Genomic DNA, 27,870 nt, shown 5'->3' with positions numbered 1-27,870 from the left:
CACAACTCATCTCGTATACAAAATCTCCATTTTGTCTTTCATTTTAATCATTTAATCATCATTATATCATGTACCCCAATCCCCCAATACCCCTCCTTCAGAGTCAAAAGCAAAAGTCAAGAAACGCCAGGTATAAACAGTCTTTTCCCCTCCCTCTCCTCACCCCCTAACTCTCCACACTCAGCGCCTTCGCTCCAACCAATCTCCCCCCTTCAACCCCTACAACCCAATACTCAACTCTCGCTCCCTCCCCTGACACCTTGTAAACCCTCACATCACTCCCCTTACTAGCATCTCTCACTGCATGTACAATCTGCTTATATTGTCCCTGCGGATCCCACTCCCCAATATCCATAATCTGTATTTCTTCCGCTGCGACTGCGGGAGTAGGATGGGCTATGAGCTTCGCGAATGTTTCTATTTCTTGTTAGTATATATACACCAATGATTTCCCAGAATTCTCAATAGAGAGCGAGAAACAAACCTTCATCTGGCATTCCTCCTTCACATTTCAGCGCCACAACAACAAATGGTTCATCGGCATCACTGGTGTACCACGCATCCTTCGTTGCTCTAACCAACACGCTAGGTACATCCACATCATCATCCATGGTCTTGAACTCAGCTTTTTTATTACTGCTCGTAGCTTTCGATGTGCCGGCACTGGGATCCTCGTTGGCCTTATCGAGGAACGCCATATAATCTTCGTCTGATCCCATTTTGTCTGTGTAGTTATTCGTTCGTTTGGATGATATTTGAGGTTGTGTGCTTGTATTTATTTCCTTCGGACTTTTATTCTCCTTAGTATATCTGAAGATCGCAGAGCTATGCAAGAAACGCTGCTCAATTCTAGATCTCTCAGACCCAAACTCTCCAATTCGTCCTTGTCGAGAAAACAAAGCAGTAGGAATCGCAAGCTTGATTTTTTCGTCTACGCAATAACCTCTACCTGCTGTGTAGCGTCCAACGCAAAATCTCTCTGCGACGTCGTCCTTAACACCGTCGAAAATTTCTGCAGCGAAGCCCCTTCGATTTCTTTTCCCTTTCCCTTGTTTACTCCCTTGCCCAATTCTGCCTCCAATTCTGCCCGAGGCGTTTCGAACGATGGTAAATAACCTAATGATTGCGATCTTCCCTTCTCTGGACTAACTCTTCCTTCTAATCTCTCTGTTCTTCGTGTTCTTCCTCCCGTCTCACGATAAACACTCGGTGTGCGACTTCCCGGTGCAGATTTTGTTTGTTTATTTACTTGTTTAATTTTGTTCTTCTGCTTGCGACTTTTCTCAATAGATTCTTTGATGCTTCGATAAGGAATGGTGAGGACGGCGAAAAGTGCACCCATTGATATTGACAATGTAGTGAAACTAGTAAATAAAGCTAAGAAGAGAGGGGTTAAGGAAGGACCAGAGGATGTTGTGTGACTTCGGTGACGTGGGGTAATGGGGAATCTCTCTTTTTCTTGTTTGTGCAACTTAAAAATTTATATACAGGGGTGTTTGATGAGATGACGATTTTCACAATTGAAGAAAGATAGGGAGATGGAAGAGAAGGAGAAAAAGACAGAAGAAAAAAACAGAAAATACTTAAGACGGATTGACCGATGCAAAACAATGTTAGCTGTCTTGCAAAGAGAAGTTATATGAGATCGAGTTATAGAAAGTCTGATTCAAGTGATTGCTAATAAATCCAACTCATAAATTGCTCCTAGGGTCTCCGTGAAAGGTCTGTTGAAATTTGTTGGAAAATACAAGGAAAAAAGGAGTCAAGAGGACGAGAACGAGGTCCGTCAAGTGCTAGCCGTAAATATAACATGATAAAGACCAGCTTGGAAAATTCTTTCACTGTATTGAATCCAACGTTGCGTGGATCACAGCTCTCAGTTCTCAGTTCTCACAATTGGCTGGGCTTGCCAAAACATTATCATAAGTTAAAACATTATTGAAATTATTGGATATCATTGACATTTCTTCATTGATGGAATGCTAGTATATCCATAGGTAATCATGGACTGCTTTATTGCACATATGATACCCCCACCGACTACACCTATCGAAACGTAAGAAACCCAGAATGCGAAACCAATTTTTAGATTTATGAGGATTGAGCAATGTCCTTCTTGAGGGTACCCAAGAATTGGTGCTTCTCCTCGGCGGTTTGGTAAGCACCGTGACCGAACTTGGAGGATGTATCGATCCATTTCAACTCAACCTTCTCCAAGGCCTTCCTTGAGGTGTGAACGAACATGGATTTTCTGAGAGTCATGACACGCTTCTTAACACCTGGAACGGAACCCTTGAGCATGATGAAGTCGTTCTTGACCTCACCATATCTGACAAAGCCACCCATACTAGAATTATGTTAGTCAATGCATCACTGAAAGTAGTAGACTGCTGAAACTTACGGGGTGATGGCCTTCTTGGAGACATCGAACTCGGTGGCGGCGTTGTTGGGGTCGTCACCACGTCCGATACGGTAGACCTTGTGGTTGCAAGAGGTACGATGATGGTATCCATCTTGACCAGCACGGGCAACAGTCCATTGGACGTGGGCTGGATGCCAGGCACCGATACAGGCGACCTTACGGAGACCCTTGTGTGTCTTTCTAGGAAGCTTCTTGGTTCCCCATCTGCTGGTGACACCAGAGAAACCGTGACCCTTGGTGACAGCGATGACATCAATCATCTCATCTTGCTCGAAGATGGAGCTGATCTCAACTGGCTTCTCGAAGAGACCGCTAGCGAAGTCAACCTTCTCAGCGACGCTACCTCCGTTAACTTGGATCTCCATCAAATGAGCCTTCTTTTGCTTGAGAGGGGTCTTTCTGATTTGAGTGTGGGCGAGGACACGGACGACGGTGCAGTACTTCTTGATACGCTCGAGTTCGCGGGTGATGGAAGATCCGCTGTTCTCGGAGTGCTTCTTGGCGTACTTGGTGAAAGCCTTCTTCTTGCTCTTGTACCAGTTCTTGTAGAATCTGCGCTTAACTTCGTCGCTCAAATGTTCGGCCCAGACAGTTGTAAGGGATCTGAGACCACGAGGAGTCTCAATGTAACCCACTAGACCAACAACGATAACCTAAAAAGATATTAGCCATTGGCTTAAGCCAAGCGGGCTGCGTTGCTCGTACCGGTGGTGTTTCAATGACAGTCACTGCCTCAACGACCTCCTTCTTGTGTGTCTTCGCACCAGGACGGTCGAGGTCGCGGACAATGGTAGTCATACCAGCCTTATAACCAAGAGTGGCAGTAAGGTGGACTGGCTTGGTCTTATCATCCTTGGGGAAACTGTTTGCAATTGAGAAGTTAGTAAATGTGATCTTCCCTCAAGAATTAAATTTGCAAACGGATGTTGATAATTCGTAGAATCCTCAAAAGTCGCAAAGAATGAAAATTGGGGTAAATGCTTCACCTCTTGACCTTTCCGCGGTGACGGCTTGCTCTCTTTCTTGGGAGATAAGCAAGGGATCCGTGACGGGGAGCTTCGAATTTACGGTGCGACATGTTGGCGGTGGTCGACTTCTTTAGGTGTTGAGGTTCAAAAGTTCAGAAGAATTTCAACGAGAAAAGTTCACGAATATTGAGAGTGTGCGATTTCTCGGTTAGAATAATCTTAGTGTCCCAAAAGTGGCTTAGCGTTTAATTGAAAAAAAAAGTTCTGAATATTTGCCCCAGCGAGTCTTGGCATCAATAATCGAGACCCTTGGCTACACGTGATCTGAATTCTTGGGTTTTCTAAATCTCATGAAGCCTTGGAGAAGTCTTTTTACAGGTAAATTAGTACGATTGGTCCTGTGTATCGTTTATGTATTATACTATGAAGTTGGAGAGTGAAATTGCGGCCATTGTATATATAGCCCGTGTTTCTGTGTCTTTTATGTTCATCGTCTGCCTGTCTTGACTTTCCACAGTCTGATTATTGCAATCAATAAGTAACAGCTGGAGTGTGGTAGTTGAAACATTATAAAACATCAAAGACACGCGAAGGGGCCCAGTGAAATATTGTTGAAGTCTCTTTACTATCGTGACGTTTGGTATCGGTATTGGTATATAGGTACACCCTCTGAAGGTTTCCACTCCTAGCTCCTCAAATTCGCTCATTGCCTCACAAACTCTTAACCCCAACATCCATCTCTCTTCCGAGTTTCTCTTAAACACCCATCCATTTAACTTCAGCCCAGTCATTCCAAAATAATCATATCAAAGTCGATCAAAGGATCCCACCCGCATTGCGAAATCCAATCAAATACAACATCAAAACCAGAGACCAAGCCAGCCGAGCCAAATCAATTGATCCAATCCAATCAGTTAAGTCAGTTAGTCAATAAAGTCCATCCATCCAGTCATTTATCCTCACTTCCACTCCCCGGCTCCCCCTGCCTATTTTTTTTTTCTCGGTAAGGATACCCATCCAGAGCTCCGTTATCTCTCTTTCTAAATTAAACACAATAATCGAGTTGTGAAGGTCACTCCATCTATCAACTCAAAAACTTGAACCGAAAACTAAAAACGTGTAGACTATGAACCAGTGGTATTTTTGTACAACAGCGATAGCACAAAGGCTTCAAGATGCACTTTGAACATAACTAACAACAGTTGGCGTGAAGCTAGAAAGGCAAATCAATAAACGTGCTTGATGCTGAAAAGTATGAAACGCCGACGCCGCTATGCAATTGTGTATTTGGAGGCGAAGAAAACAAGATTAATAACAGAAACGCGCGCTCTTTTGTAATATTCGGTTAAAGAAAAGATGAATCGAAATCGCCAGGCGCCGCCATGTCCGACCGCCGTCTATATGTCCTTTGGCGCGTGAATATTCGTGCCACGTCTCGAGGGGTATATGATTCGCTTTTGCGCTTTTGCAAAGCAAAGTACGTCCTTTATACAAAAAGTTTGTGAAAGAAATTAAGAGCACTTGTCGACAAATTGATTTGTAGGCCACGAGTAACCAGCGTCTGACCAAGACGTATGGTTTTGATTTTGCTAAATCAATTAGCATGGTACTTTGAGCGAATGAAGAAGGGATGAATAAACTTACATATGCCTTTGGGAACTTTTTGATGTATTCGGTGGTTGGGTATCCTTCAGGGTCACAAGTGATCGATTCGGACCCTTCTTCTTGATATATCCGGATGTAATCAAAACGCATGGTAGCGGGGAATAGGGTGTTCAAATTAGGCATCATGACTTGGGAGAAACTGGTACCCATTCCCAAATTCATGATGACAGCCATAGGCTCCTGCGGCATCGTTCTTTGGCCAATGTTTCCATTTGGCTTCAATGCACGGGCATCCATTTTCCAAGTGTACTGATCACCAACGAACCATGTCACCTCTCCCTCGGATCCAGGAGTATATTCAAATCCATACGTTTGATATCCGTTGCCATCATACCAATCATTGTTCAGCCAAGTCACTGAAGACATAGCTTGTTGATAACTTCCACCTCGGTAGTTGTTCACAGAAGTCTGTTCGTTGTCATAAACCTCAACATAGTTGTAATCTGGCATGTAGAATATGTCGAATGGGGCAATCTGGTAAGACTGAGATGCGGAACCCGTAGCTGTTCCCCAGTTCTCCGTCATGAATGCAATAGTGGCTTCTAATGCATCAATTTCAGGTGCTGATCGAGATTTGCCTTTTGAAGGATGCGTTTGGCCGTCACACGTACAAGACGGCAACTTCATACCGGGTAACCAACTAATACCGTCCGATGAACTTTGATTTGCCGTGATTCCGTAATCGCATTCATCCCAATAACTGTAGGGCCACATTCCCTCTGTGGTAGCTAGGTAACCGGGTCGTCCCAAATTGCCCATACTCCAGAAACCGGGCCAGAAACCGGGCCAATCTCCTCGGCCAGGTAATGAAATACTAGCTTCCAAACGACCACCCTTAAAGCACAACTTATTCCACGATTGGACCATCCCAGAGCGATAATTCAAGTTGTGACTTTGGAAAGCGTCGAATTTGATGTTCAAAGTGCCGTTTCCGGTCGTTACAGCATCGGGATCGTACCATTCCAAATCCTGAGTAGCACCATACCAAATATCCACGGCTTGAAAGAATGGGTCATCGCCATCGTAGAAAGTTCGTCCATCGGTATTGAATTCGTCGGAAAACTAAGATCATTTAGCATTGTACAAAACTCCATGATGCAAGAAACCATACCACAAGCTTCAATTTGGTGCCATCTTGAGCGGTCTTGCTCTTGACGGAGTCTGGAGTATCCGGATCTATGAGACCCGTTCTCACGTTCTTAAGAAGGGAAGCTTTATCTGATAAACAATCTGCTGCTGCTGCACAAGCACCATGAGTAGGATCGATTTTGTCTTTCACGAATGTACTAGACAATTGTTAGCAGAGATTTTTCCCAGCGATCGATTAATCACATACACAACTGGATATGCAACGAACAAGGCCAGTACGCCCAAGACGATGAAGATCAATCCTCCCACGTTTGTAAGAGCTCTTCGATTCCATATATCGCACTTATCCAGGTCTTTGTCACTTGGATCCGGGTTGTGAAGGTAATCGTCTTTCTCAACATCTTCTGGGAAAAGCAATAATCCTGCAGATGGCATGATGTTATATTTTTCGGAAACAGTTTGTGTATTGATATTCTCATCATCGCTGTCGCCGGCTCTCGAAGAAGCTCTCGAGTCATCAAAAGGTGAGCCAAATGGCCCTGCTCGACTGTCTCGGCTTCCTGCCTCTGAGCTCCAACTTGTTCTGCGTGATGAAAACCCTGATACTGAGGGAGATGGTAAAGGATAGTCGGAGTATGATGATGATTGATTGTTCGCTGCAGGCCGTGATCTCGAAGGAGGAAGTAGCATTTCATTTGACTGAGCGACATCGGGTGAGCCATATACTTGAGGGGCAGCCATGCGTGACTGTTGCGAGCCTGAAGTCGGTGGTCGCGGCGGCGGGATCAACTGCCTCGACTGACCAGGAGTTCCTGCCGTAGAAGGGGAGCTAGTAGATGAATTGAGCAGATCTCCACCACTGCCCGAATTGACTGTTATGTGAGGGGGCCTTCGCCCGGAGCCACTATAGGAGTGGTCCATATTGACGATGAAAACGAGCCCAACTTAGAATCTTATGAGTGCAATAGCATATGCTACGTCAGCCAAGGCGGGGGTGGTTGATGTTCTGGAATGTGGAATTCGAAACGGGTTCGTAAAATGGAAGAGTGAAAATAGATCAAGAACACGCTCAATTCCTCTCAAAGTTCTCGGGCGGCAATCAGCAGCAAGCTCAGATCAAATCGTGAAGTTCGAAATTCATAGAATATTATCGTTAAAGGTATCGAGTGTCGTTAGTTTTAACAGCTGAGAAGTGAAGGATGAAGATTGAGGTCTTGCAGATGGCCAGCAGAATCTAGAAAGAAAGGAGGTGTATCCAAGAATCCTTCTTGATCGAAATAAGAAGGGAGTGTGTACAAACGAATGTCGGGATTAGAATCAGGATCGAAGTTCGAAGTCGATTGTTGGATTAAACTTTTTTGATATCCTTTGGAGAATATCTCAAGTATTGATTGTGTTTCTTGCGCTGGATGAGATTGAGATTGAGATTGAGATTGTGGTTGTGGTTGACAAACTAGGGCGTTCAAATCAACATGAAGTAGAAACTTTTGGCGTTAGATGAATGAATGCTGGTTGGGTGGGTGGATGGATGGTGGCGGCGGATGAGAAGGAAATCAGCAGGCTTCGGCTTTGAATCAAGTTTGCTTTCTTTAGAACATGCAGAAGTAGAAAATGCGCAAGGCCAGGCAAGTTGACCGGGAAGGTTCAAATGCAGATTTCTTAGGGTTTGTTTGAGACTTTTGAGATGTTCTTAGGTTGTTCTTTTCCTCGCACGTTGTTACGTTGGAATCTTTGAATCTTTGAATCTTTGAATCATTCAATCTTTGAATCTTTCAATCTTTGAATCTTTCAATCTTTCAATCTCGCAAACAGTCAATCTTCCTTTCCTAGCACCGCCTGGGTATGTAGGTATGTATGTAGGAGGTACCTGGGTGATTGATTGTCGAGTCGAGTCGAGTCGATTTGATTTGATTTTTGATGGGTGGATGAATGGATTGATTGATTCAGATCAAAAGTGCCCAGGTAGGTGGTTTACGCAACAATCAATCCTTTTTTCCCTTCCCCAGTTCACTTATAACTTTTGATAATTTCTCTCAATCCAGGACCAGCTTGTGCCGCTAAACAGTATTGGGTATGTTATGTTACAATCCATGGGTACATGCGGGTGCAATTTATTATCCAGGTGGTATCAATTTATTTATTAGTTAGAAGCACATTCATTCATTCATTCATTGCACAAGCAAGATTGCTGATTGCAAAAGATTAGCTAGGGTGGCTAGGTTGTTACCATATCCTTAAAAGGGGGTCTCTCCCTAGAAGGAAAAAAAAAAAGGAAAGTCCAAGGGTTTTTTTCTTCTCATCACCCCCAATCCTGGACTGACTGATTGAAGAAACAAGGGTGATTGGGCCTTTTTTATATGGAATGAAATTGTCAAGAATTAGAATTAAGGTACCACCAGTACACATGTGAAATCGAATCAATACGATATATCCTCGAGTACTGGTATAGAACATCCAATTCAAACTATACTATCCCATCCCATCCGGTACCCTCTTGGTGCTAGGTTTTCAATCGTGAATCCGTGAACCAAATCCATCCTAACTTCTAACATACCCATGCCGTCCGTTTTGGTGCTATGTCAAGTCTGTTTCCAGGCCCGTTCCAATGCTTTCCGCATATTGGTGAAGCATAATCGCCGGATCTATTCTCAAAAGCTCCTGGTCGATCAATAAGAGGCTTCTAGTGATTTTAGTTTGATGAATCTGACCAATTCTCTCTAGAGAATACACTGTAGTCTCATCCAGAATACCGACATCTCACGCTTCCTCACGCTTTCTCACTTCGAACTAAAATGTTAGTGTGTTGCCTAGGTACTCTAGGAATCTAGGATGAGTGATCTTTATTACAGGCGCAGGTTCAGTGCCCTCCCTCCTCTTTCCTTCCTGTTCATCGCTTTTCTCTCCCCTTAACGCTGGGAAGGTAGGATGTTCTTGTAAACCTCAAACGACTATGTCGATGCCCAATAGCATTTGTCGACTTTTCGAGCCCGCAAGTCATGACTTCCTCATATTCCTCATCTTGGCTGCGATGATCGAGTCAATTCCCAAGTAGAGAGCGCCGCTCTTTGTTGGCTGACTAGCATGCTGGCCATAAGTATTCTTCGATCAATGCAAAAGGCTACCTATCTAGGTAATGCTTTTTTCTATTCATGGCTCTATTTTCAGTGATCTGTTACTCAGCTGGAATCTCAAATAGTAGTTCTATTGTACTGTACTCCAAACACTAACAAAAGATGACCAACCTCACCGAATAGTGGCAACCAACTACGGTCTACCATCTCGTCCAGCAGTCAGTAACCCTATAGCTTATCATAGGATAAATCTGTCACTCACAGGCTCACAGCCTCAACTTGTTTACGCGTCCAAAATAATTTAAGTGGCACCTTGCCCTGGCTATCTATTAATACCCCTAGCTACTTTCAGAATTCAGTATGGCTCGCTTCGTGACCATCGTTCGCTTTACGCGATTAGGATTAACTTGAAATGCAGCATCCTGGAAAGCATGCATGTAGAGAGTACTTTGGTTTGAATCCCAGATATCCTTGAGCAATGGGCATGCTGCAATCTGAAATCCCCTTCATGACCTCATCAATACCGCCGAATACAAAACTCTCTGCTGACTTGTCGTCTTTGCTGACCTCCTTTTTGCATTCTCGACCAATTACTTGTTCTCATTCTCTTGCTTCTCAAGTGAGCAATATCCAGTCTCCAGACTTACTCAGCAAAGGACAACGGCGATCACAATAACGGTTTTTCCATATCCACTTCACTCCAATTCTGAAGATCTCATGGAAGATCCAAACTGTCTTTTCCACTCAGAAACATGAAACCCCAATTAATTCCGGTGAAGCTTACCTGGCAAGCTTGGCCGGTCGTTACAATTCATGGAGTACAAAACGGAGTATCGTACTCGTAGAGTCTTTTGAGTTCAACTCGTTCACCAGGTTGCATTTGCATGATGTATCAATTTCGGACCAATTTCCCAAGGTAATCCACAAATTATCATCAGACTCCAAAGGCGCCTTCTTGCACGTGATAAATTCATCTATCAGGATGCCAAAAACTAATGAGATCCACTGCTGTGATATGATATTTCTGTTATCTCTCATCTTTTCGTGTAAAGCTTGGCGGCGCAGGTACCGATCGGGATGATGAAATGGGTGACCGTCCCTACATGCGTATTTGATATCATGAAAAGCGTACATACGGAGTTCCAACTTATATCGGTAAAGGGGTGTGATTGAAGGATTCGGGTTTTACATCGGTTTTGCATCGGTTTTTCCAAAGAGTCTCGTATAAATATTAACATGTACCGCAATTTCAGATTCTAGTGCCGGAAAGCTACCTAGGTAATGGTACTTGTAATTATAAAGGATTGAAGGAAGCTCTGGGGTCTACAATAGTTTCATATTCACGAAGCTACTACTATTGAAACGTTATAATCTGCATGTTACTGACATCCAGTACAGACTATATAGTACTTTCCTCCTCATCAACGGTACCTACCAATCATTATACTTTCTTTACAATTTTACGCCTACTTTCTTACTTTATCTTCATATATCAGCCATCTCCAAAGCTTCAAGAGTCAAGACATTCGATATCTAGGTACTTGAGCCTCACAGTCCTCTTGCAGAACCGTGAGAGTCTCACATTTCCTCAAGTAAATCATTTATGTCATCATACTTTGTTCAATCATCAATCACCCAAATGTCAAGGATTTCTCTTACCTCACTCTGATCCTATCGGTCTGGACCAAGTGTAAGGGTATATAAATTGAGGATCTACCGTAGATTACAATTTATAAAGATTTGATTGAAAGCCAATATGGTGGGCTTTCAAGACATATGAAGCATCCAAGTGGCATGTATATATTTTGTTTCATGATTTTTTATGTCGATTACTTTTGCTGCTCGTATCGAGGGAGTTAGTGTAGAGGCTGTGCAAGGGAAGGCCCGTTTTTACTCTCGAGTTGAGTTGATTATATCGCGGGTGTGTGCAAGCATAAAGTTATGCTTGCAACGTTGACCCACGAGCTCCATTAAATCGTTTGGCAAGGAAATAATACAAAGTTCACTCTGCATATCAAACTTTCAAACGGTTTACCAGAATTGTCCTTCCATTCTGTGGAGCGCTTTCGTCCGATGTAAATACGTACACTCTACGGGCGTACCTATTAATATATTCAAAATTGTTGTTACCAGATTTCGAGTTCGATGCCCGGACATGAAGGGAAGAGAAACTGCGACAATTTGGCAGATTCTGGACATCAAAGGATCGACGAAGAATAGTTAATTATCTAGCAGTGATTTATTGTTTCATAGTAAACAAATTGTCACCGCTTTCTTGGCAAGTGCCTGTGTTTACATCAGAGATACTGTTTCATGCTTCAGGCAAGATAGGCTTCACAGTTTAGATTTGAGATATCAATACCAGATGTAAGAGTTTCATACCTTCTGTCAGACTCAATAGACTCTTGTTCTTTATCTTCAATAGTGCGTTTGGAGAGCGAGGTTTCAATTGGAATTCATGATGAGCAAGAGTTACAAAGAGAGTGGCGATGTACACTACAACCGCTTGAATCAGTACACATTGAATTGAATTACAGCTCAGTAGAATGGATCTGAACATCGTATCTACAAGTTTTCAGCTTTTACAATTTTGGTATACAACTCTGATCATATGTGTCCACCCAGAGTTATTTGCGTTGTTCATATACTCTTTGCTGGTAATTAGTTGCGAGATTTCCTGCGAAAATTATCGGCAGTTTGAATTCAACGAGAAAGCGTACAAGACGACGAGGAAATCTTCGAAGTGTAGGCTATCATTTCAATAAATTCCATCGCTCGTTTCTGTTGAGATACCGGGTTTAGACGCAAAGAACCAGAGCGAGTTTCTGGAAATTCTAGGTACGCTCTCAACTAAACCTGAAAACATCAGAAGAATACTTCTATATGTCGTTTCCGTAATTTCTACGATGCTTACAATCAATCTAGCACAGCAATGGGTAGAGGCCTAGCCCCAAAATATGTGCCCCAACGTTCAATCCAAGTAGATTCATATCACACAGGATCGCATGAGACAGCGAGCCAAAAAAAACACGCATATCATCCAAGTCCACAGCACCAATTCAACAATTCAATAAATAGTTAATATTATTATTTGGGTATCCAATTTCTACATCCATAAAGGATATTAATCATAAATTCATAACTGATCCATCATGCCGCACCCATGGCCGGATTGGCAGCAGTGCGATGCTTCTCAAGGTCACCTTGATAGTGCTCAACGTCAACCCCGTTCTTGTCGCTAATCTCTTGAGCTCTTCGCTCGATATCTGCGGCGTAGCCAGCGTTGTACGATGCTTTGTCTGTTCCAGGAACCTGTTTTGCTGTTAGGATTTGGGTTTCTTGAATAAGTAGTCAGAGTTAGTGATAAAAAAGAAGAACCTACGAGAATGGGTGCATGAGTAAAGAGATAGTTCATTTCTTCCAAAGGTTTTCTCGCGGTTTCGGGCAGGAATAGGTAGAAGAACAGCGCGTTGGTGAAATTGCAAATGATGAAGACGAAGTAGAATTTGTATCCAATGTTTGTCATAGCCATGTCGGTAATTTGACCAATCAGTGTGTTGAAGGCGAAGGAAACCATGGTTGCGATCGAGACACCCTTAGAACGGGTACGGGTATCAAAGATTTCGGCAGGAATTACCCAAGAGAGAGGCCCGCAGGTGCAGGAGAAGGAGAAATTGTAGAGCCAGGTCATGATGATGAAACCCCAGGAGGCGCCAATGTTATGGTTAGTGGCGGGCGGGAAGCTGGCGATGAGGACACAGGCAATGAGGAATGTGAGCTGGAGCGATTGTTAATATTTTATGATCTTACATGTAGAGAAAGTGAGGAATTGGATGACTAACCATATTGAACAGATTGCCCCAGATCAAAGGCCATCTTCGTCCCAACTTATCAATGAACAAGACACAACACGCTTCTCCGAGCAAAGCAATGATATTGTTGATAGCTTGATATTTCAAGGCATCACTTCCTACAATGCCAATCTGTCCATAGATCTTTACGGAATAGTATTGGATTGCGGAAACACCAGTCATTTGAACCGAAGCCTGCAAAGCACACGCGATAAACAATCGACGGAAAGATGACTTGTTTGTGAACAATTCCAGGTAAGATTTTGCCTCATGCTCGTGCTCATACGTAATGCTGTCTTGGATTTGATCGAATTCAGCGCGGACCCAGGGATCATTTTCGTCCCCGTGGGCGTGCAATCTGGCGAGCGTCTTGAGTCCCTTGTCTGGGTATCCATGATCGATGAGCCAACGTGGAGATTCGGGAAAGAGGAAAATGAGACCGGCGAGAACAACGGCGGGAAGCAGTTGGAGTCCCAGTGGCAGGCGCCATTGTGCAGAGTTGCCTTTGATGCCGACGTATGTTCCGTAACTGATCCATCCGGCGACGAGAGCACCAATTCCCAACATGAATTGTTGCAAGGATGTGATGCGACCTCGAATGCTGGGATGTGCGATTTCGGCTTGGTAGAGGGGAATAATCATAACGAGGAAACCAACTAGTGAATTGTTTGTTAGTGATAGTTCGTTGGGGTAGAAGGCTGGGTTTTGATAGCTTACCTCCTAATCCGGCAATCCATCTACCGGCCCAGAGATAATGAATATGCTGTGCACCGGTTTGGAGACCGCCTCCGAGTATAAAGATAAGACATCCTGCAAAGATGGTCCATCGACGACCGAATCTATCTCCAACTGGACCTGCAAGACCGGAACCACAGAATGCTCCACCCGTGAAGAAGGAGACTACAATACCACTGAGCCAGTTAGTTTTGTATCGTATCACTGGAAGAGTACCTCTTACACTTCTGTTGAAGTTGGATGAAATTTTTCGACGAATGTTTCACTTGCAACGACTTCTGCGATAACACCTAATTTACTGTCAGAGCTGGTATATAAAGTTTTGAGTATACAATCTACGTACCTAGATCATAACCGTAAAGGATAGAACCCACAGAGGCGAAAACACCCACGAGGAACTGTGATTCAGTATTAGCAAAGATCAAGAACACTGAGTTTCAACACATAAATCTTACCTGGTAGACTTTTGGAGACAGAACCATGGCTGTAACAATGCTCGAAAGCTTACAGTATCAAATAAGAAAATGTTCTCAAGAAGAGATACTGATCAGAAGGGATCAACAATTGCATGGGAAATCTTCACATCTTATATTCTTCACATCACACATCACAATTTACCAACACCAACAACATGCCATATGATAATACGCTAGTTATGCGGGGATCCTGGGGAAATGGCACCTGGAAGCTCTCGACATGGCACTCTACGATAGTCTTCTAGCTCTCCGCGTTTGGGAACCAGCCACTCCCTTGATGTGATTCGTTCATGAGCTTGACCAATGCATCTTAGTGTGCATGGGTGCTTCGGCTCGACCACGCCCATTGGTACGCATCTGCATGTCCGATTAATGGACGGCCATGACTTCTTCTCTCAAGTTTCCAAGCAATCTTTTGGAGATTGACCGCGGGTTGCTCTTGCTCTGTTGTGGACGGCGTGAGCAGACCAGGGTGTCAAGTTCCAGCGTGGGGTGCGGAGACGTAGAGTTTCGCTTGTTGGTGGCTTGAGATTTTCCATCCATTCAGAGGGGCTCGCTTGTCGGGAGGGCGCGTGCAGCGTCGGATTAAATGGTCCACTGGCTCGGAGCAATGTATATGCGCGCCAATGAGCGCGCAGTGTGGTGACCGACTACCCGCACGTCTTCTTGTTTGTGCGTGTGGATTTGTGAGTCGATATCGTCGTATCAGGTGGATAAGGTGGAGACGGGAGACTGTTCTTCAGGTCTTGTCAGATGCGCTTCCGAGGTTTATTAAGATGGCAGGATTCCTTGTGCAGCGCTTTATGTTGTTTGTTTCATCCCGTGAGCCACGGAATACTACTCGCATCTGAACAAGGGAAAGAGATATTGACACGATGACGACGTTTACGAGAATACCCGATGGGGAGACGCCTTCGATTAGTATTGATGCGTCGAGGAGGTTGTCGAAGATCGGTATGTCTGAGAGAGCTTCATAAGTTGTTTGATATGAAGGTATACTGACTTTGAAATAGACCCTATGATATATGGAGGGTTTATGGAGTGAGTAGTACTTTTTTATATCTTCAAAAGTCTGGTGTCGTTTGACCACTTGGCGGCATCCTCATGAGGATATATTTGATCTCTTCTAAAACTAGAGTCCTTATCTAAACTCGTATGGTTTGTGCTTGGAATTAGAAGGTCTCTAGATGGTGGTGCTCGCTGAAAAGTTGAAGCGAGAAGCCATCGTGTGGATTATACTTTGGCTGTATCTCAAGAGATATCAGATATCAAAGAATGTCAGAAATGTCATTCTGTGCGAATTTTGTCATCTACTGGACATTAGACCTTCTCGGATGGGAGATTCCATGAATATACCACAACCAGCTGAATACGCAATGTCGTTTTCACAACATTCTACTCTACAATACCTGAAAGTTCCCCATATCACGAGCTTGTGGTCTGGAGATAGAATACATACATCTCAGCTTAAAGCCATTACACCTGGCTGTATATTTGCTCACACGTAGTAGACATATGGGCCGTTGCATTTACGGTGGAATATACGATCCTGGTAACCCTCTCTCCGACAAACATGGTTACCGCACAGATGTCCTCGGTGCGCTCCGCGAACTCGATATTCCTGTGATTCGCTACCCTGGTGGAAATTTCATCGCTACATATCACTGGGAAGATGGCATCGGGCCTAGAGAAAATCGACCGGCTCGACCTGAACTTGCCTGGTTAGGAACTGAGACGAATGAATTTGGTACTTGTTCTTCTCATTTTTTGCTTTCGCTTGAGCTCGGAAGCTAACAGTATCTAGGAACTGATGAATTCATGCATTATCTCAGTGTTCTCTCAGAAGGAAAGGAAAAACGAGTCGAGCCCTATTTCTGTCTCAATATGGGAACAGGAACATTGACCGAAGCATTGGCATGGGTAGAGTATTGCAACGGTACTCGAAATACCTACTATGCCAATCTTCGAAGAAAGAATGGACACGAAGAACCATACAATATCAAATACTGGGCACTAGGGAACGAAGTTTGGGGACCGTGGCAAGTTGAGCAAATGACTGCTGAAGACTAGTATGTTGAATCTCCCACCCCAAGAATTCAATGCTAAATAAATCCAGCGCCAAAAAAGCCCTTCAATGGTCCAAAGCTCTCCATCTCCTCGACCCATCACTTCAGCTCATTCTGTGTGGTGAAACAGGTCTCTCCCCCTGGGATCTTACCGTGCTACTACCCAATATTCACCACATAACCATGCACAGTATCCACATCTACAGCACCTCATCCCAACATCTACCCAACGCCCTTTCACCCCTGCAAGCAGAAACCGCCATTGAATCCGCCGCCTCCCTCATCCAAATTGCACGCATCCAAGCCAAGATCCCTCCCTCAGTACCTGTCCCCAAAATCTGCTTCGACGAATGGAACGTCTGGGATCCATTGCGCGCACCCGGAGAAGAGGGCGCTGAAGAAAAATATACTCTAAGCGATGCTCTAGCTGTCGGTGTATGGTTGAATGTTTTTATTCGACAGAGTCGCTATGTGGGGATGGCAAATTTGGCTCAGAGCGTCAATGTCATTTCTCCATTGATGACAAGTAAAGATGGGATTATTAAACAAACGACTTGGTGGCCATTATGGCTATATAGTAAGTATATGCGCGGATGGACTCTGGGATTACATGTGAGAGGTGGGGCGTACGAAGGGGTTCAGGAACCAAAGTGGTTGGGCAGTGTAGTGGGTGAACAGGGAGGAGCAAGCTGGTTGGATGTAGCGGGAAGTATAGATGAAGAAGGAGTGATTAGTTTGTGTGTTGTGAATGTGAGCGAGGAGGAGAGTTTCGAGACGGATTTATTGGGGGTGAAGGGTGAGGTTGATGTTTTCACTGTCACTGGAGATAATGTTAAGGTGACAAACACTGCGGAGAAGGAGGAAGTCGGTATTAAGGAAAGTAAATGGGACGGAAAGGGTAAATATACTTTTGGAAAACACTCTCTTACGATGTTGAGATGGGCAACGGGAGAGAAAGTTGTGGAAGTCAAGAGGGGTGAGGGAGAGAGATTGGATACGAGAAAGTTGGCGTGGGCGGGTGATAGGGAACTTGAGAGATCCTAAGTATATTATAGAAATATAATTGTGAAAAGAAATTCGTGCAAGAAGTCTAATGATCTGTACACTAATGACTGTTGATAATACCTCCAATTATGTATACCTGAAGAATCATAGGCCTTGCCAACTTTCAGACATTTTCTCTCAGTCTATTTTTCCTTTCTGACACAAAAAACCCACTTTCGTAGAATTTACACGAATATTGTTATGACACAAGCAATGGCTTGGGAGGCCTAGGTGCCAGTTCCCTGCCAAAACTTTTCATTGATCCACTAAGGTGATCTGCGTGAAATATTAACCTTGGTTTTCGAAACAAGAACGGAATCGATGATGAATCCGATGCTGAAATAGTAGTTGTAGCCGTGAAAACCGGAGTAGGCGCCGACAATACTGAAGCGATAATAACAGGCAAGAAACTCCAGACGAGGAGTCGTGAGATAGGTTTCATATTCTTCCAAGTATCTGAGTCTTGACCTCGGTCTAACTCCTATTCTGCACTTCAGGAAGTCTAAACTTTCAGACTGACTTGGAGAGGACTTCGGACTCGGGATGTTTTTGAATATACGATTGTTTATTTGCCACTAAAACTTTCAGTTCGGTAATCGAAACGTCGAGAAATAGAAGGTAGTTTCGAGGACTGAGTATGCGATTCGAGATCGAAAGCAGGATTCTTTGGATAAATGCGAATGATGACTGGCGGGGTAGAATCCGTATATATGCGGCGCGGGGTGATATGGTGGCTCTTTATGGGTAGACGTGTTGGACCGACTGTTAGGAACAGGGAAATCTGTATCTTGAGTACATTTACTCGAGAATGAGTAACAACTAGAACTTCTACCAAAGGCATCCGAGAATCTTATATACGCGAATGTGTATTCAAAAGTAACAGAAAAGATATTGCGACAAGAGAAATATATTCGCAAAATCGCAAGAGATGTAAGATTACATGTGTTCGGTATAACTAAACACATACTTGCTAATCAATGTATCACTGAATGAACCTTTCTCATCAAAAAATCAAGAAATATAACTTCAAAGAAAAATGAGTGGAGAGGGGTAGAAACTGTTCTAGAAGAAGAATCCTAAGCCCTATCAGCAATCAAGAACGATCGAGAGCCAACGCATTGTTCTTGGCTGAACACCGACCAAACGAGGTCTTGCATACATCAGGGATGAGATGAAACGAAACAAAAATAATTCCATACAACTAGGCTAGAAATCAAAAGAAAATTGTGAAATGAATCATTTGAATAGGGTTGATAACGGAAGCGAAAATCAAGGAGGAATATGACTCCTGAAATGTTAGAAGCAGAAAATTCAAAATAGGTATTGGCAATGAACACATGCGTCACCTTTATGCACTTACCAGGAGAGACAATCAACTCGAAAGTAGAATGAAGTCCGATGTAAACACGGTTTTAAAGATATAGAGAATGCAAAAACATAAGTCAAGAATAATTATCTGTTATTGTATTAATTTTTGTAGCTACCTGTTGTACCTTACTATTCTGCTAATTGCTGCATAATCCTCTGCTACGTCTCTCTCTACAAATAATATTTGCTTAAATCAGCACACCATTTGAAATGAATCTTGAGATTGACTTTCCACTATCTGAAATTCTCAGAATCTTTTTCTGAAAGTTTTGGTGTTCAGAGAAGTGGTTGTTGCACCTCCCAAGCTATTACTTCCTTGTCTCTTCAATCCTCTCAAATTACTTTTCGTCTTTGCTCCCCATCCTGCCTCAAAATCTTCATCTCTCTTTGAGCCTTCGCCGTTCAATTTTTCATTCTCAGGTTCGGGCTCTAAATCGCTTGAAAGGGTCAGATCCATGTATTGCGAACTTTGTGGTGCTTTAGAAATTTTGGGCGTGGTCTGATCTTCTTCATCAGAAGACGGATCAAATGCAGCAATGGTCTTCTTTGGTTTGATTTCAGCTCCCTTTGGTTCAAGCTCGGCTCTCACCTGCACTGCATCCGACTCTGAGTCTGAATCATCAAATGCCACGAACGCTTTCTTACTCTTATCATCTGCCGGGATTGCTGAAGACTGCGTATCGTCGAATGCTGCCAAAGTCTTTCTCGTCCTGGTGACAGTCTGCGGCTTTTTTGGAGGAGGCTGCGAAGCGTTCTCCTCAGGCTTCTTCAAAGACTGGGAAGGCTGGCTGAGAAACTCTTCAACAGTTGGAAAATCATCCGATGAAGGTACATCCTTATCGTCGTTCTCAGTAGGTTTGCTAGTCGAATTGGATAGGTGTGGAGGAAGTTCGGGCTCATCACCATCCTGTGTTGCCATATCCATTGTTGTAACATCTGTTTTGGCGTCATGAGATTCCTGGTTTCGTATGTTCTCAAAACTGAAATCTGGTTGCCGTCCATGATCAGTGACCAAACTTGCGAATGATGATTGCCCTGATAACTTTGGGTCTGTTGCTCTACAATCTACCTCAATCGTGTCAAGTGTTTGGTCTGTCTCAACTGGACTAGATGCATTTTTACGTGGCTGAAGGGCTTCCCACGATGCCTGAGCCTTGTTGACATTGACTTTCTTGGTGGTTGGCTTGGTGTGAATGCTGGGTACATTTGGAGTTACTTGTGGCACTCTTGTTGTTAAGTCCTTTTGAATAGTTGATTCAGCTTCTTGATTTGCAGCCACATCCGGTTTATCGTGGTTTGGACCGCTTGAAGGTTCTTGAGATCCTACAGTGTGCCAACTCGATTGTTGCCTGTCAGGAGAAGTGATTGACTGTGGTTGTCGGGTCGGGGAGCTCGAACCGAAACCATTGAATTTTGGCGAAAACGAAGTTTCGTCAATTTCATTCATTCCATCGTGCTTAAGCGCTTCTTCACCCTTTTCCAAATCGTTGAGAGCAAAATCTCGGACTATGGAGGAGGGTACATTAGAACGAAAACCAGCTTCCTTGATAAGATGTGAAATATTTTCCTTGGCACTATCAGTGATTGATTGCGGTAATGCTTCAGCTTGCAGATACTCTAGCTTCGAATTACGTGGCGTACTGATCATATCTGCAGTTTCGGTAGGAGCTGGTGGGTCTGTGTCATAATACTGCGTCTCTGTGACATGAGAGCATTGTGTTTCGTCTATATTTTCGTTGCTTAAAGTCACGGATTCATCAGTCGCCATGCCATTTTTGGAGATTTCGGTAGACAGGCTTACTGGGGCAGGGGCGACAATCTTCGGTTCGACAAGCTCGTAGAAGGTGATGATCATTTCTCCATTGTCCTCTTCCTCTTCATCCTCTTCTTCATTAGGCATTTCAAACTTTCCCCAAATCCTCTCTCCATTTTCGTCGTAATGCTTCACTGGGTAATCTCTGTCTCTTCTTGCCAAAGAAACTGTGATATCACCGTTGTCGTCGACGGAAAGAACGGAGGCTGTACGATAAGCTGAAATTTGTGGTTGCCATTTTGTAGATTCGTCCATAAGCATTTGCTTGAAGGCAATGATCATCCCAGATTGTACCGTGTTTAGTTCTAGATTTGGCAGACTAGCTGGATCTTCTGGGAGTTCGACTAGATCAGGGGTGTCTTGGACAGGATTTCCCATTTCGGTCCTGAGCTCCACACTCTCAACCTGTCTCGCTGGCGGCTCCGTCGATTGTGTCTCCGTGACATCTTCCTCGTAGCTTGGCTGGTATGATTCGTCAAAATACTCCTCCTGTTCTTCAGAGTAGTTTTGCTTTCCATTGCGTCGCTTTCGTTTCTTCGAACCTTGTGAATCTTCATTGTGCCCTTGCGCCTGGTTCTTCCTCTTGCCACCTCTATTATTTTGCTGTTGAGGATCCCATCGCTGAACGAATGGAAACGGTGGCTCGCTCAATACAACACCATCTTGACAACATTCGACCGCTCGATAGACAGCAACCTTATCTCTCCATCCATCGTTATCAACAGCGAGAATGTCAGTCTGCTGGGCGGGAACTTCTTCAGGCGGATTGACAGTCTTAGAAACACGGACATCTTTCATCAAGTCATTACGAAGCTTGTCCTCGTCCTTCTTCGTCTTAGGATTCTTCATACCAAGTGCACCAAACAATAATCGACGACCGGCACCCACGTCTAATTTCGCTCGTCGTGACTTGGATCCTTGATTTGCACCTGTTGGCATGGAGTCAAAATCCTCTTGTGGATCCACGTTGATGAAATCGGAATCTTCAGTGGGATTCTCGGATGCATCTTTGCCAGTTTTAGGAGCACCGCTTACCATTTCTGGAACATCGGCATCCATAGTATCAACCACAGTTTTGCCAGTTGTTGGAGATACCTCGATACCACCGGACGCAAGAGACGCAAGCAATTCACGTCGCCGCGCCTCGAACTCGTCAGCTTCGGAGAGTGCTTTTTTTGATCCATTCTGAATTTTGACGGAGTTGGCGTTGGCTCTCAATACTGCTAGCGCTGCAGATGCGTCTTCGGGAGAAGTGCTATCATTGACTTCTAGCTGATTGAATTCAGATACTTTAGTGTCCTCTGGAAGAATTCCTCGCTCTTTCAGCCTGGCAAGAGCAATACCCTGTTTACGACGCTGATTCCTGGAGTGCGTTGCTTTCTTGCCCTGTCTAGGAGGCACAGGAACTCGTGATTTTGGAACAAGTTTGTCGGTAGATGGGTTAGGTTCTTGCTTAGCAGCTTCAAAAACTGGCACAGCCTGTTTACTCGATTTGACTTCCGGTGCTTCATCATCACTCGAAGAATCGCTATCACTGTCACTATCAGACGATGAGGATGATGCGTCAGCAGCCTCACTAGAATCGTCTCCGCTGGATGAGTCATCGCTATCATCACTACTGCTGCTTGAATCAGCTTCGGAAGACGATTCTGAGGACTCGTCACTATCAATAGATATTTCATCATCATTGGGCTTAAGATCTATTGCTGGTGTAGAGGTAAGCCCGCTGCTCAAACCTCTACCTGCAAAAGTGCTACCATTACTAGTAGATATCGCTGCAGGACCGGTTTCAAACTTGGTATGTTTTGACTTTGAGTCGGGAGCACCCTCTATAGCTTCAGCCATATAAGATAATGCTTTGCCTGAAGCAATTGAACCTGGCGGCAAACCGTGCTGATCATAGTGTTGAAGTAATGGATCTTCCTCCTCCTCCTCCTCACCGGATTCTTCATCGTCTAAATTCATATTATTAGTTGACGCCGGACCATTTTGCTTGGATGTGATTCCTGCTTCACTGCCTTTAGAGACTTGGGATCTAGACGAGACCTTCGGTGATTTGGGCTGATTAGGAGATAATTGTAAGATAGAGCTCTTCGGCTTAGCAGGAACGTATCCTCGAACCAGAGCCTCATAGGCGTGCGATATGTCTCCATCAGAACCCTTTAAGACAAAGTTGACAACGGACATGGAGGCGTTGGGAAAAGCAGTATGCAATTTGCAAATTTTTGCTCTTGTTGATGGGTTCTTGACACTTGAAAGGACAGCCCTGTCGGCAGCAGATAGCTCGTCAACATCGCCTGATTTTTCCGTTTCATTGTCGGGAGTGGTTGAGTTTGGCTGGTCATCTTGGAACCCCTCAAAATCTTCCTCCTCATCCTCCGAATTTTGCTCCTCCATTCCTAGCTCAAAGTCTACATCGTCCTCTTCGTCATCATCATCAAAATCTGCATGAAGGACGAGTTGTCGGTCGTCTGTGTTCTCAACTTCCTCATCACTCTCTTCATCATCATCCTCAAAATCCGCACGAATAACTAATTGTCGACTTTCTTTATCTGCGACTTCCTCGTCGCTTTCTTCCTCTTCTTCTTCTTCCTCATCCTCGTAATTTTCTGCATTTGGCTCAAAATCATCGTCGTCTTCATCGTCTTCGTCTTCGTCAACTTCTGGTCGGAAAGCAATTCTTTTAGCTGCTGGCTCATCTTCGGCGTCCTCTGAATCCTCGTCTTCATCGGTTGTAATTCTGCGTCGTTTGCGAGGGGGGATCTCAATTGCTGGGCGGTTTATTGGTCTCCTTAACATAGGTCTTCCAAACGCAACGCCGTCAACCAAATGTCTCCCATCCGCCGAAATTTGGTGCCTTCCAGATATTCTTCGCGCTCGCAGATCATTAGTAAGAAGTGGGCGAATGCTAAAGAATAATTTATTAGTATACGTTTCTCGCAAATGTGTAATGAATGCAAGCTCAAACTCACATTACTTCATCTTCTTCCTTCATTACTTTGTCAACAGGCTGAAAGTGTAAACATTCATAGTTAAGCCCTCCCTTCCCCTTCACCTCAACAGCATAATCCTCCATCCCCCATTCTGTAGATTCGATTGGAATTACATCATTAATTTCATTTAGTAATTCTGACACTGTAGGTGCAGATGTCGAGGTATTGACATCCCAGATGATGGGACAGTCAGGAAGATTGTGCCTGCGCACACTTAAACGTAGTCTCATGTCGGCGATGAGGAATGTAAATCGATCCGACCCGTTTGAAGCTTCTAAGACTTACCTAGCTAGGAAATGCAATGCAAAGAAGGTGTGGGGAAGAAAGCACGGCGTATGACGCGAAAATAGTTTCGCGAATTCCAAAAATAAAAAAGAAGGTACGGGCAATCACGTGATAGACTTAGATATTCATTTCCCTGGGATATTGCACCTGGTAAGCTTGATTGACGATAAGTGCACGAAAATACCTCTCTGAGATCGTTTTTGGTGTCTTTAAATGAGCCATTCGATATTAAAAAACTCTCACATGTTGTACAGATTTTAGGACTTGTATAAACTGGTAAATACACATAGAGTGCATCACGCGTGAGTTTTAGCTAAGATAGTATCATTATGAAGAACCCTGGTATCCACTAACGCCATATAATGCTCAGAGAACACCTCAATCTCTTCGTCTGTGTTTCTTCCCTGTGTCCACTTCCGTGGCAGACGGTTCAACGGTTACTCCTAAGCTAGTTGCACCAAGAGCTTTTGCACCACCTAGACGTCTACCGGCGTTGTCTTTATTTCCAACTCTGTCCTGTTCGGTTTCCAACAATCGCATCTCAGCCTCCTCATCTAACGTAGTTCCGTCAATTGTCAAGAACCCTCTCTCCTTATCATGATTTGATTCAATCTCCTTGACTCGGAATTTCACGGTGCCTTCAATTTTCTTGCCCTCTCCATCCACATAATAGCCAATTCCATCTTCAGCGTATGTTGCGCCTTCTTCAGCTTCGGCTTCCACATCCTTCTCTTGGTCCTCTACACCGACCCATCTCCATTCTTTTGGCAATCTTGCCCTCTCGATACTTGCATTGAAAAGATTCCAACAGACTAAACCAAGATGCCCTTCATTTTGTAAATTGATATAACCCTCTAACCAAGCTCCCTTTTCCGGTTTGAAGAGAAGAAACTCAGCAGTCACCCAAGCCCAACTGACCGCATATTCGTCCAAGTTTTGTAAAAGAGTAGAATCTCCGTCGTTACCAAAGGCTTTTTCGGCGAATCGTGGGTTGCTGTAGGAAAGAATAACTCCATTGAATGGGGGATAATATGTGAGAATGAGTGGAGAAAGGTGTTCGGCGCATAAACCTTCGAGAGGAAATTTCTGAGATACTGGTGCTAAGGGCAAAAAGATGGAAGATGTCTGTAAATGGAATGGCGATATTTCAGCTGGTGGCTGTATCGAGGAGGAACTAAGTGTAGCCGTCTTCTCGGATCTGTGTTTCTTCGATCGATGTCCTTCTTCCCCATTCTCACGTTTTCGCTTTTTCTCGCTATCTATTGATTTGTGCTTCTTTTCCGACTTGCTCTTATGTTTTTTGGGAGAAGCCCCGGCGATTGTTGATTGTGAAGGCATTTCAATTGACGTTCTGTTGTTATTGACTTTCAAGGCTATTGATTTTTTTCGTGAACGTCTCCCCCAGAAACTTTTGCTGCGGCCGCTAGCGTGTTCCGATAAGATAAGCCTTTTGTCGCAAACAAAGGATAAGTGGCTTTACTCTTGCCGATTGGGATACATTTCCAATACATAAAACCTACACAAGGGACTACAGTTTTCTCTTCTTTTGCAAGTCCATGTCTTCTATATCCTGAAAATACAATAACGGAGCGGGCAGAGTTCTAAGAGATGTCTAATAATCTTCTTTCTTTAGCTGGTTGGACGTTCCTCCCTAATGTAAGTTGTCCCCTAATACCACCATGCAATTCATATAGTGCTTCCTAACACGATTCTCCAGTTGGTTACGGGTTGGGTCCAAACTTTATGGTACGGACTGACAATACGTGTTGGCGATCCAAAACCTCAACCTGGTTCTCCAAAATGGGTCCTACATCGCCGGCGCATAAACATATTAGTCATATCTACATATCTCCTATACACAATCTACGAAGCCGACTGGGACATTCGCAAAGCAAGAGATTTTTACCAAGATCTGGGAGTCCCTCATTCGGCGACTGAACGAGAAATTAAGTCAAGATTCAGGCGGCTGGCAGCCATTCATCATCCTGACAAAGTGTCATCATCTTCCCCTTCCTCTGAGGGTTACTTTGTCCATTTGAAATTGGCACAAGACACACTTCTTAACCCCGCGAAACGATTTGCATACGAAAGATTCGGGCCAGAAGTAATAGGATGGCAACATTGTTCAACAATCAGAGACTACCTTGCCCATGGCATGCAGACGATCGCGCCCTATTACGGCATCGCTGGGATATTCATGTACGGATTGAGCCTTGCTGGCTACTTAGACTGGGGCAAATACTGGCGCTGGATCACCATAATTATGCTCTGCGTGTTTGAACTGCACACAGTTTCGCGTCCATACTTCCCCGTTCTTGCAACGAACATACTAAATCCAATCCTCACGAAATTCACATCACATCCGCCATATCTTCCATTTCAATTAATACAACTCGCTCGGAAAGCGAGTCTCACATTATACATTGCGTTTTCCCAACTTGGCCCATTATTACAACCACCCACAGCTCCGCAAAATGGAACCCCAGAAACTGTGCTGAAGCAGCAACTCGATCGATTAGAACAAGCTGCAAAAGCTGCAGAGGTCGATGCGTCTCGACTTCACGCATTAGAAATGATTCCATTCGCCAATGATCCACAGGCGATGAATGATGTAAAGGGGAAAGTCAAAGAATGGCTTGTACAAAACACTATAAGGTCCGATCCGGAGGTGAGAGATGCAATGGGGACTGTATTGAAACGTAGAAGAACGGATGCCCCAGCTGGCGCAAGGGGTAATCGATAAACTCATATTGGACTGATGTCTAGCTAATAAATAAATTTCACGGTACATGTTCTCAACCGGGTCCACGAAAGTTTCGAATGCCATGTTGTTCTTACATACACCATGAACGGCATTTCCAGATGTTTTTTTTCTTTCTGAATCATTCCAAGTTGAGCCGAAATACTACCTTCTTCTTCCCAGTATCGGTGGCCGAGATGCCCCTTCCTACTCAAGCGAGTGGATCTTCTGCAAATTATTCATTTCTGCCCCCTTACCTCATCATCTAATGATCTTGTTTTGTTGCACATCTACTCAAGCCGCACCTACATTAGGTCTTCATTACATGGCTTTATATGACTGCCACGTTTTTTTCATGTCGACAAAGGGCACCTATCACTCGGTATGTTGGAAATTTGTTGCACATCATAGCAGGGACAAGGGTCATCCCGTTGTTATTCTAGTCGCATATGCCGGTAGCCTTGCTTTGTTTTAAGTGAGATGATCTGTCCCTATTTTTTGTTGTTGCTTGTCTACCTCTGCCGTGTCCACGTGGCTGGATACCCCTGTGCTTAAAGCTCGCTTGACAATGATGTCGTTGTACTAGTTTATTTTCTTGAATTTAGTATCGTGATTTCCGATTTGTGCGTTGTCTTTTTATTGACAGGGGAACAAACCCTAGAACTGGTTCTTTTGGGATGTGCCCCCGTATTTGAATATCTTGAGCTGTCTTCAGTCAAAATAAGACTAGGTGTCGACAAATTAAAGTGTTGAGCTCCTTTGCTGCTGCAATTACAATGTTTTTTTATTCCATAGGGCTCTTACCAGTTTCCGGTTCGATTGAGCTAGGCGATAAGCTTCATGAACACTACGCCCATCGCTACCCGTATATATAGATGCGCATTCTAATATCCATATGTATTAAGGGGAATCCACACATTGATGTCAATCAGACCTTGAAACTTCCTGCTAGTACCGTAGACACTCGAAGATATGGCTAACCGGATATGATGATATGAATAAAAGTATGGAACTCGTTCGAACTTCAGCCCAGTTCAGTTCACGCTATTTACGAAACGACGACAATACAGCCTGTGGCCAGCACTATGTTAGAACCACCGGTAATTCAGTAATCTAATGTTTGTATGAATTAAAGCCAAAACTTCAGCAGGCCCTTTCATTCACAATAATTGTCCACTGTAGTTCATTGACAGGCTTGCGACAGCTTCTGACGAACCACTCCTGAGTCCCCGCTCAAATCAGTCTAATGCTACCAAGCTCCTCATCACTTCCTGGTCTCTTCCA

General features: G+C 44.0%; 9 protein-coding genes across 9 annotated transcripts; 2 read left to right on the top strand and 7 right to left on the bottom strand.

Annotated features, from left to right (window-relative positions):
• Positions 1–166: 166 nt before the first annotated feature.
• EAE97_004338 (uncharacterized protein) lies at positions 167–719 on the bottom strand (the record flags this gene model as incomplete). The annotated part of the gene is made up of 2 exons (XM_038874850.1): positions 167–417; positions 485–719. The coding sequence occupies 2 exons, from the start codon at positions 717–719 to the stop codon at positions 167–169; spliced, it is 486 nt and encodes a 161-aa protein (XP_038734294.1).
• A 212-nt stretch (positions 720–931) lies between these two features.
• EAE97_004337 (uncharacterized protein) lies at positions 932–1,342 on the bottom strand (the record flags this gene model as incomplete). The annotated part of the gene is made up of 1 exon (XM_038874849.1): positions 932–1,342. One exon carries the CDS (start codon positions 1,340–1,342, stop codon positions 932–934), a length of 411 nt encoding a protein of 136 aa, XP_038734293.1.
• Positions 1,343–2,091: 749 nt separating this feature from the next.
• EAE97_004336 (uncharacterized protein) lies at positions 2,092–3,500 on the bottom strand (the record flags this gene model as incomplete). The annotated part of the gene is made up of 4 exons (XM_038874848.1): positions 2,092–2,347; positions 2,402–3,075; positions 3,128–3,284; positions 3,409–3,500. The coding sequence occupies 4 exons, from the start codon at positions 3,498–3,500 to the stop codon at positions 2,092–2,094; spliced, it is 1,179 nt and encodes a 392-aa protein (XP_038734292.1).
• Positions 3,501–4,901: 1,401 nt separating this feature from the next.
• On the bottom strand, positions 4,902–7,065 carry EAE97_004335 (uncharacterized protein; the record flags this gene model as incomplete). Its single annotated transcript, XM_038874847.1, has 4 exons — positions 4,902–4,979; positions 5,035–6,117; positions 6,167–6,341; positions 6,392–7,065. The coding sequence occupies 4 exons, from the start codon at positions 7,063–7,065 to the stop codon at positions 4,902–4,904; spliced, it is 2,010 nt and encodes a 669-aa protein (XP_038734291.1).
• Positions 7,066–12,285: 5,220 nt separating this feature from the next.
• Positions 12,286–14,379, bottom strand: EAE97_004334 (uncharacterized protein). The gene is made up of 7 exons (XM_038874846.1): positions 14,257–14,379; positions 14,145–14,199; positions 14,025–14,091; positions 13,784–13,977; positions 13,058–13,722; positions 12,598–12,993; positions 12,286–12,527 (listed from the first exon to the last, which is right to left on the bottom strand). The coding sequence occupies exons 1-7, from the start codon at positions 14,281–14,283 to the stop codon at positions 12,366–12,368; spliced, it is 1,566 nt and encodes a 521-aa protein (XP_038734290.1). The 5' UTR covers positions 14,284–14,379; the 3' UTR covers positions 12,286–12,365.
• Positions 14,380–15,152: 773 nt separating this feature from the next.
• On the top strand, positions 15,153–17,387 carry EAE97_004333 (uncharacterized protein; the record flags this gene model as incomplete). Its single annotated transcript, XM_038874845.1, has 5 exons — positions 15,153–15,231; positions 15,291–15,318; positions 15,789–16,024; positions 16,082–16,346; positions 16,394–17,387. 5 exons carry the CDS (start codon positions 15,153–15,155, stop codon positions 17,385–17,387), a joined length of 1,602 nt encoding a protein of 533 aa, XP_038734289.1.
• A 1,451-nt stretch (positions 17,388–18,838) lies between these two features.
• EAE97_004332 (uncharacterized protein) lies at positions 18,839–23,868 on the bottom strand. Its single transcript, XM_038874844.1, has 2 exons — positions 23,541–23,868; positions 18,839–23,476 (listed from the first exon to the last, which is right to left on the bottom strand). Exons 1-2 carry the CDS (start codon positions 23,789–23,791, stop codon positions 19,003–19,005), a joined length of 4,725 nt encoding a protein of 1,574 aa, XP_038734288.1. The 5' UTR covers positions 23,792–23,868; the 3' UTR covers positions 18,839–19,002.
• Positions 23,869–24,224: 356 nt separating this feature from the next.
• Positions 24,225–25,184, bottom strand: EAE97_004331 (uncharacterized protein; the record flags this gene model as incomplete). The annotated part of the gene is made up of 1 exon (XM_038874843.1): positions 24,225–25,184. One exon carries the CDS (start codon positions 25,182–25,184, stop codon positions 24,225–24,227), a length of 960 nt encoding a protein of 319 aa, XP_038734287.1.
• Positions 25,185–25,356: 172 nt separating this feature from the next.
• On the top strand, positions 25,357–26,824 carry EAE97_004330 (uncharacterized protein). Its single transcript, XM_038874842.1, has 2 exons — positions 25,357–25,502; positions 25,564–26,824. The coding sequence occupies exons 1-2, from the start codon at positions 25,455–25,457 to the stop codon at positions 26,587–26,589; spliced, it is 1,074 nt and encodes a 357-aa protein (XP_038734286.1). The 5' UTR covers positions 25,357–25,454; the 3' UTR covers positions 26,590–26,824.
• The last annotated feature ends 1,046 nt before the right edge of the window (positions 26,825–27,870 follow it).

The sequence above is a fragment of the Botrytis byssoidea genome (assembly GCF_014898295.1).
Source record: "Botrytis byssoidea strain MUCL 94 chromosome Unknown BBYS_007, whole genome shotgun sequence".
In the NCBI taxonomy this organism is placed as follows: domain Eukaryota; kingdom Fungi; phylum Ascomycota; class Leotiomycetes; order Helotiales; family Sclerotiniaceae; genus Botrytis; species Botrytis byssoidea.
This window is presented reverse-complemented; position numbering and strand designations above follow the sequence as displayed.

Excerpts from the sequence above, each read along its gene's own strand:
- EAE97_004332 (XM_038874844.1), bottom strand. The coding sequence starts at position 23,791 with ATGAGACTACGTTTAAGTGTGCGCAGGCACAATCTTCCTGACTGTCCC. Across the intron at positions 23,477-23,540 it reads AAGGAAGAAGATGAAGTAAT|CATTCGCCCACTTCTTACTA; the intron begins GTGAGTTTGAGC and ends ATTATTCTTTAG.
- EAE97_004334 (XM_038874846.1), bottom strand. The coding sequence starts at position 14,283 with ATGGTTCTGTCTCCAAAAGTCTACCAG. Across the intron at positions 14,092-14,144 it reads CCTTTACGGTTATGATCTAG|GTGTTATCGCAGAAGTCGTT; the intron begins GTACGTAGATTG and ends ACAGTAAATTAG. Across the intron at positions 12,528-12,597 it reads TTACTCATGCACCCATTCTC|GTTCCTGGAACAGACAAAGC; the intron begins GTAGGTTCTTCT and ends ACAGCAAAACAG.
- EAE97_004330 (XM_038874842.1), top strand. The coding sequence starts at position 25,455 with ATGTCTAATAATCTTCTTTCTTTAGCTGGTTGGACGTTCCTCCCTAAT. Across the intron at positions 25,503-25,563 it reads GTTGGACGTTCCTCCCTAAT|TTGGTTACGGGTTGGGTCCA; the intron begins GTAAGTTGTCCC and ends ACGATTCTCCAG.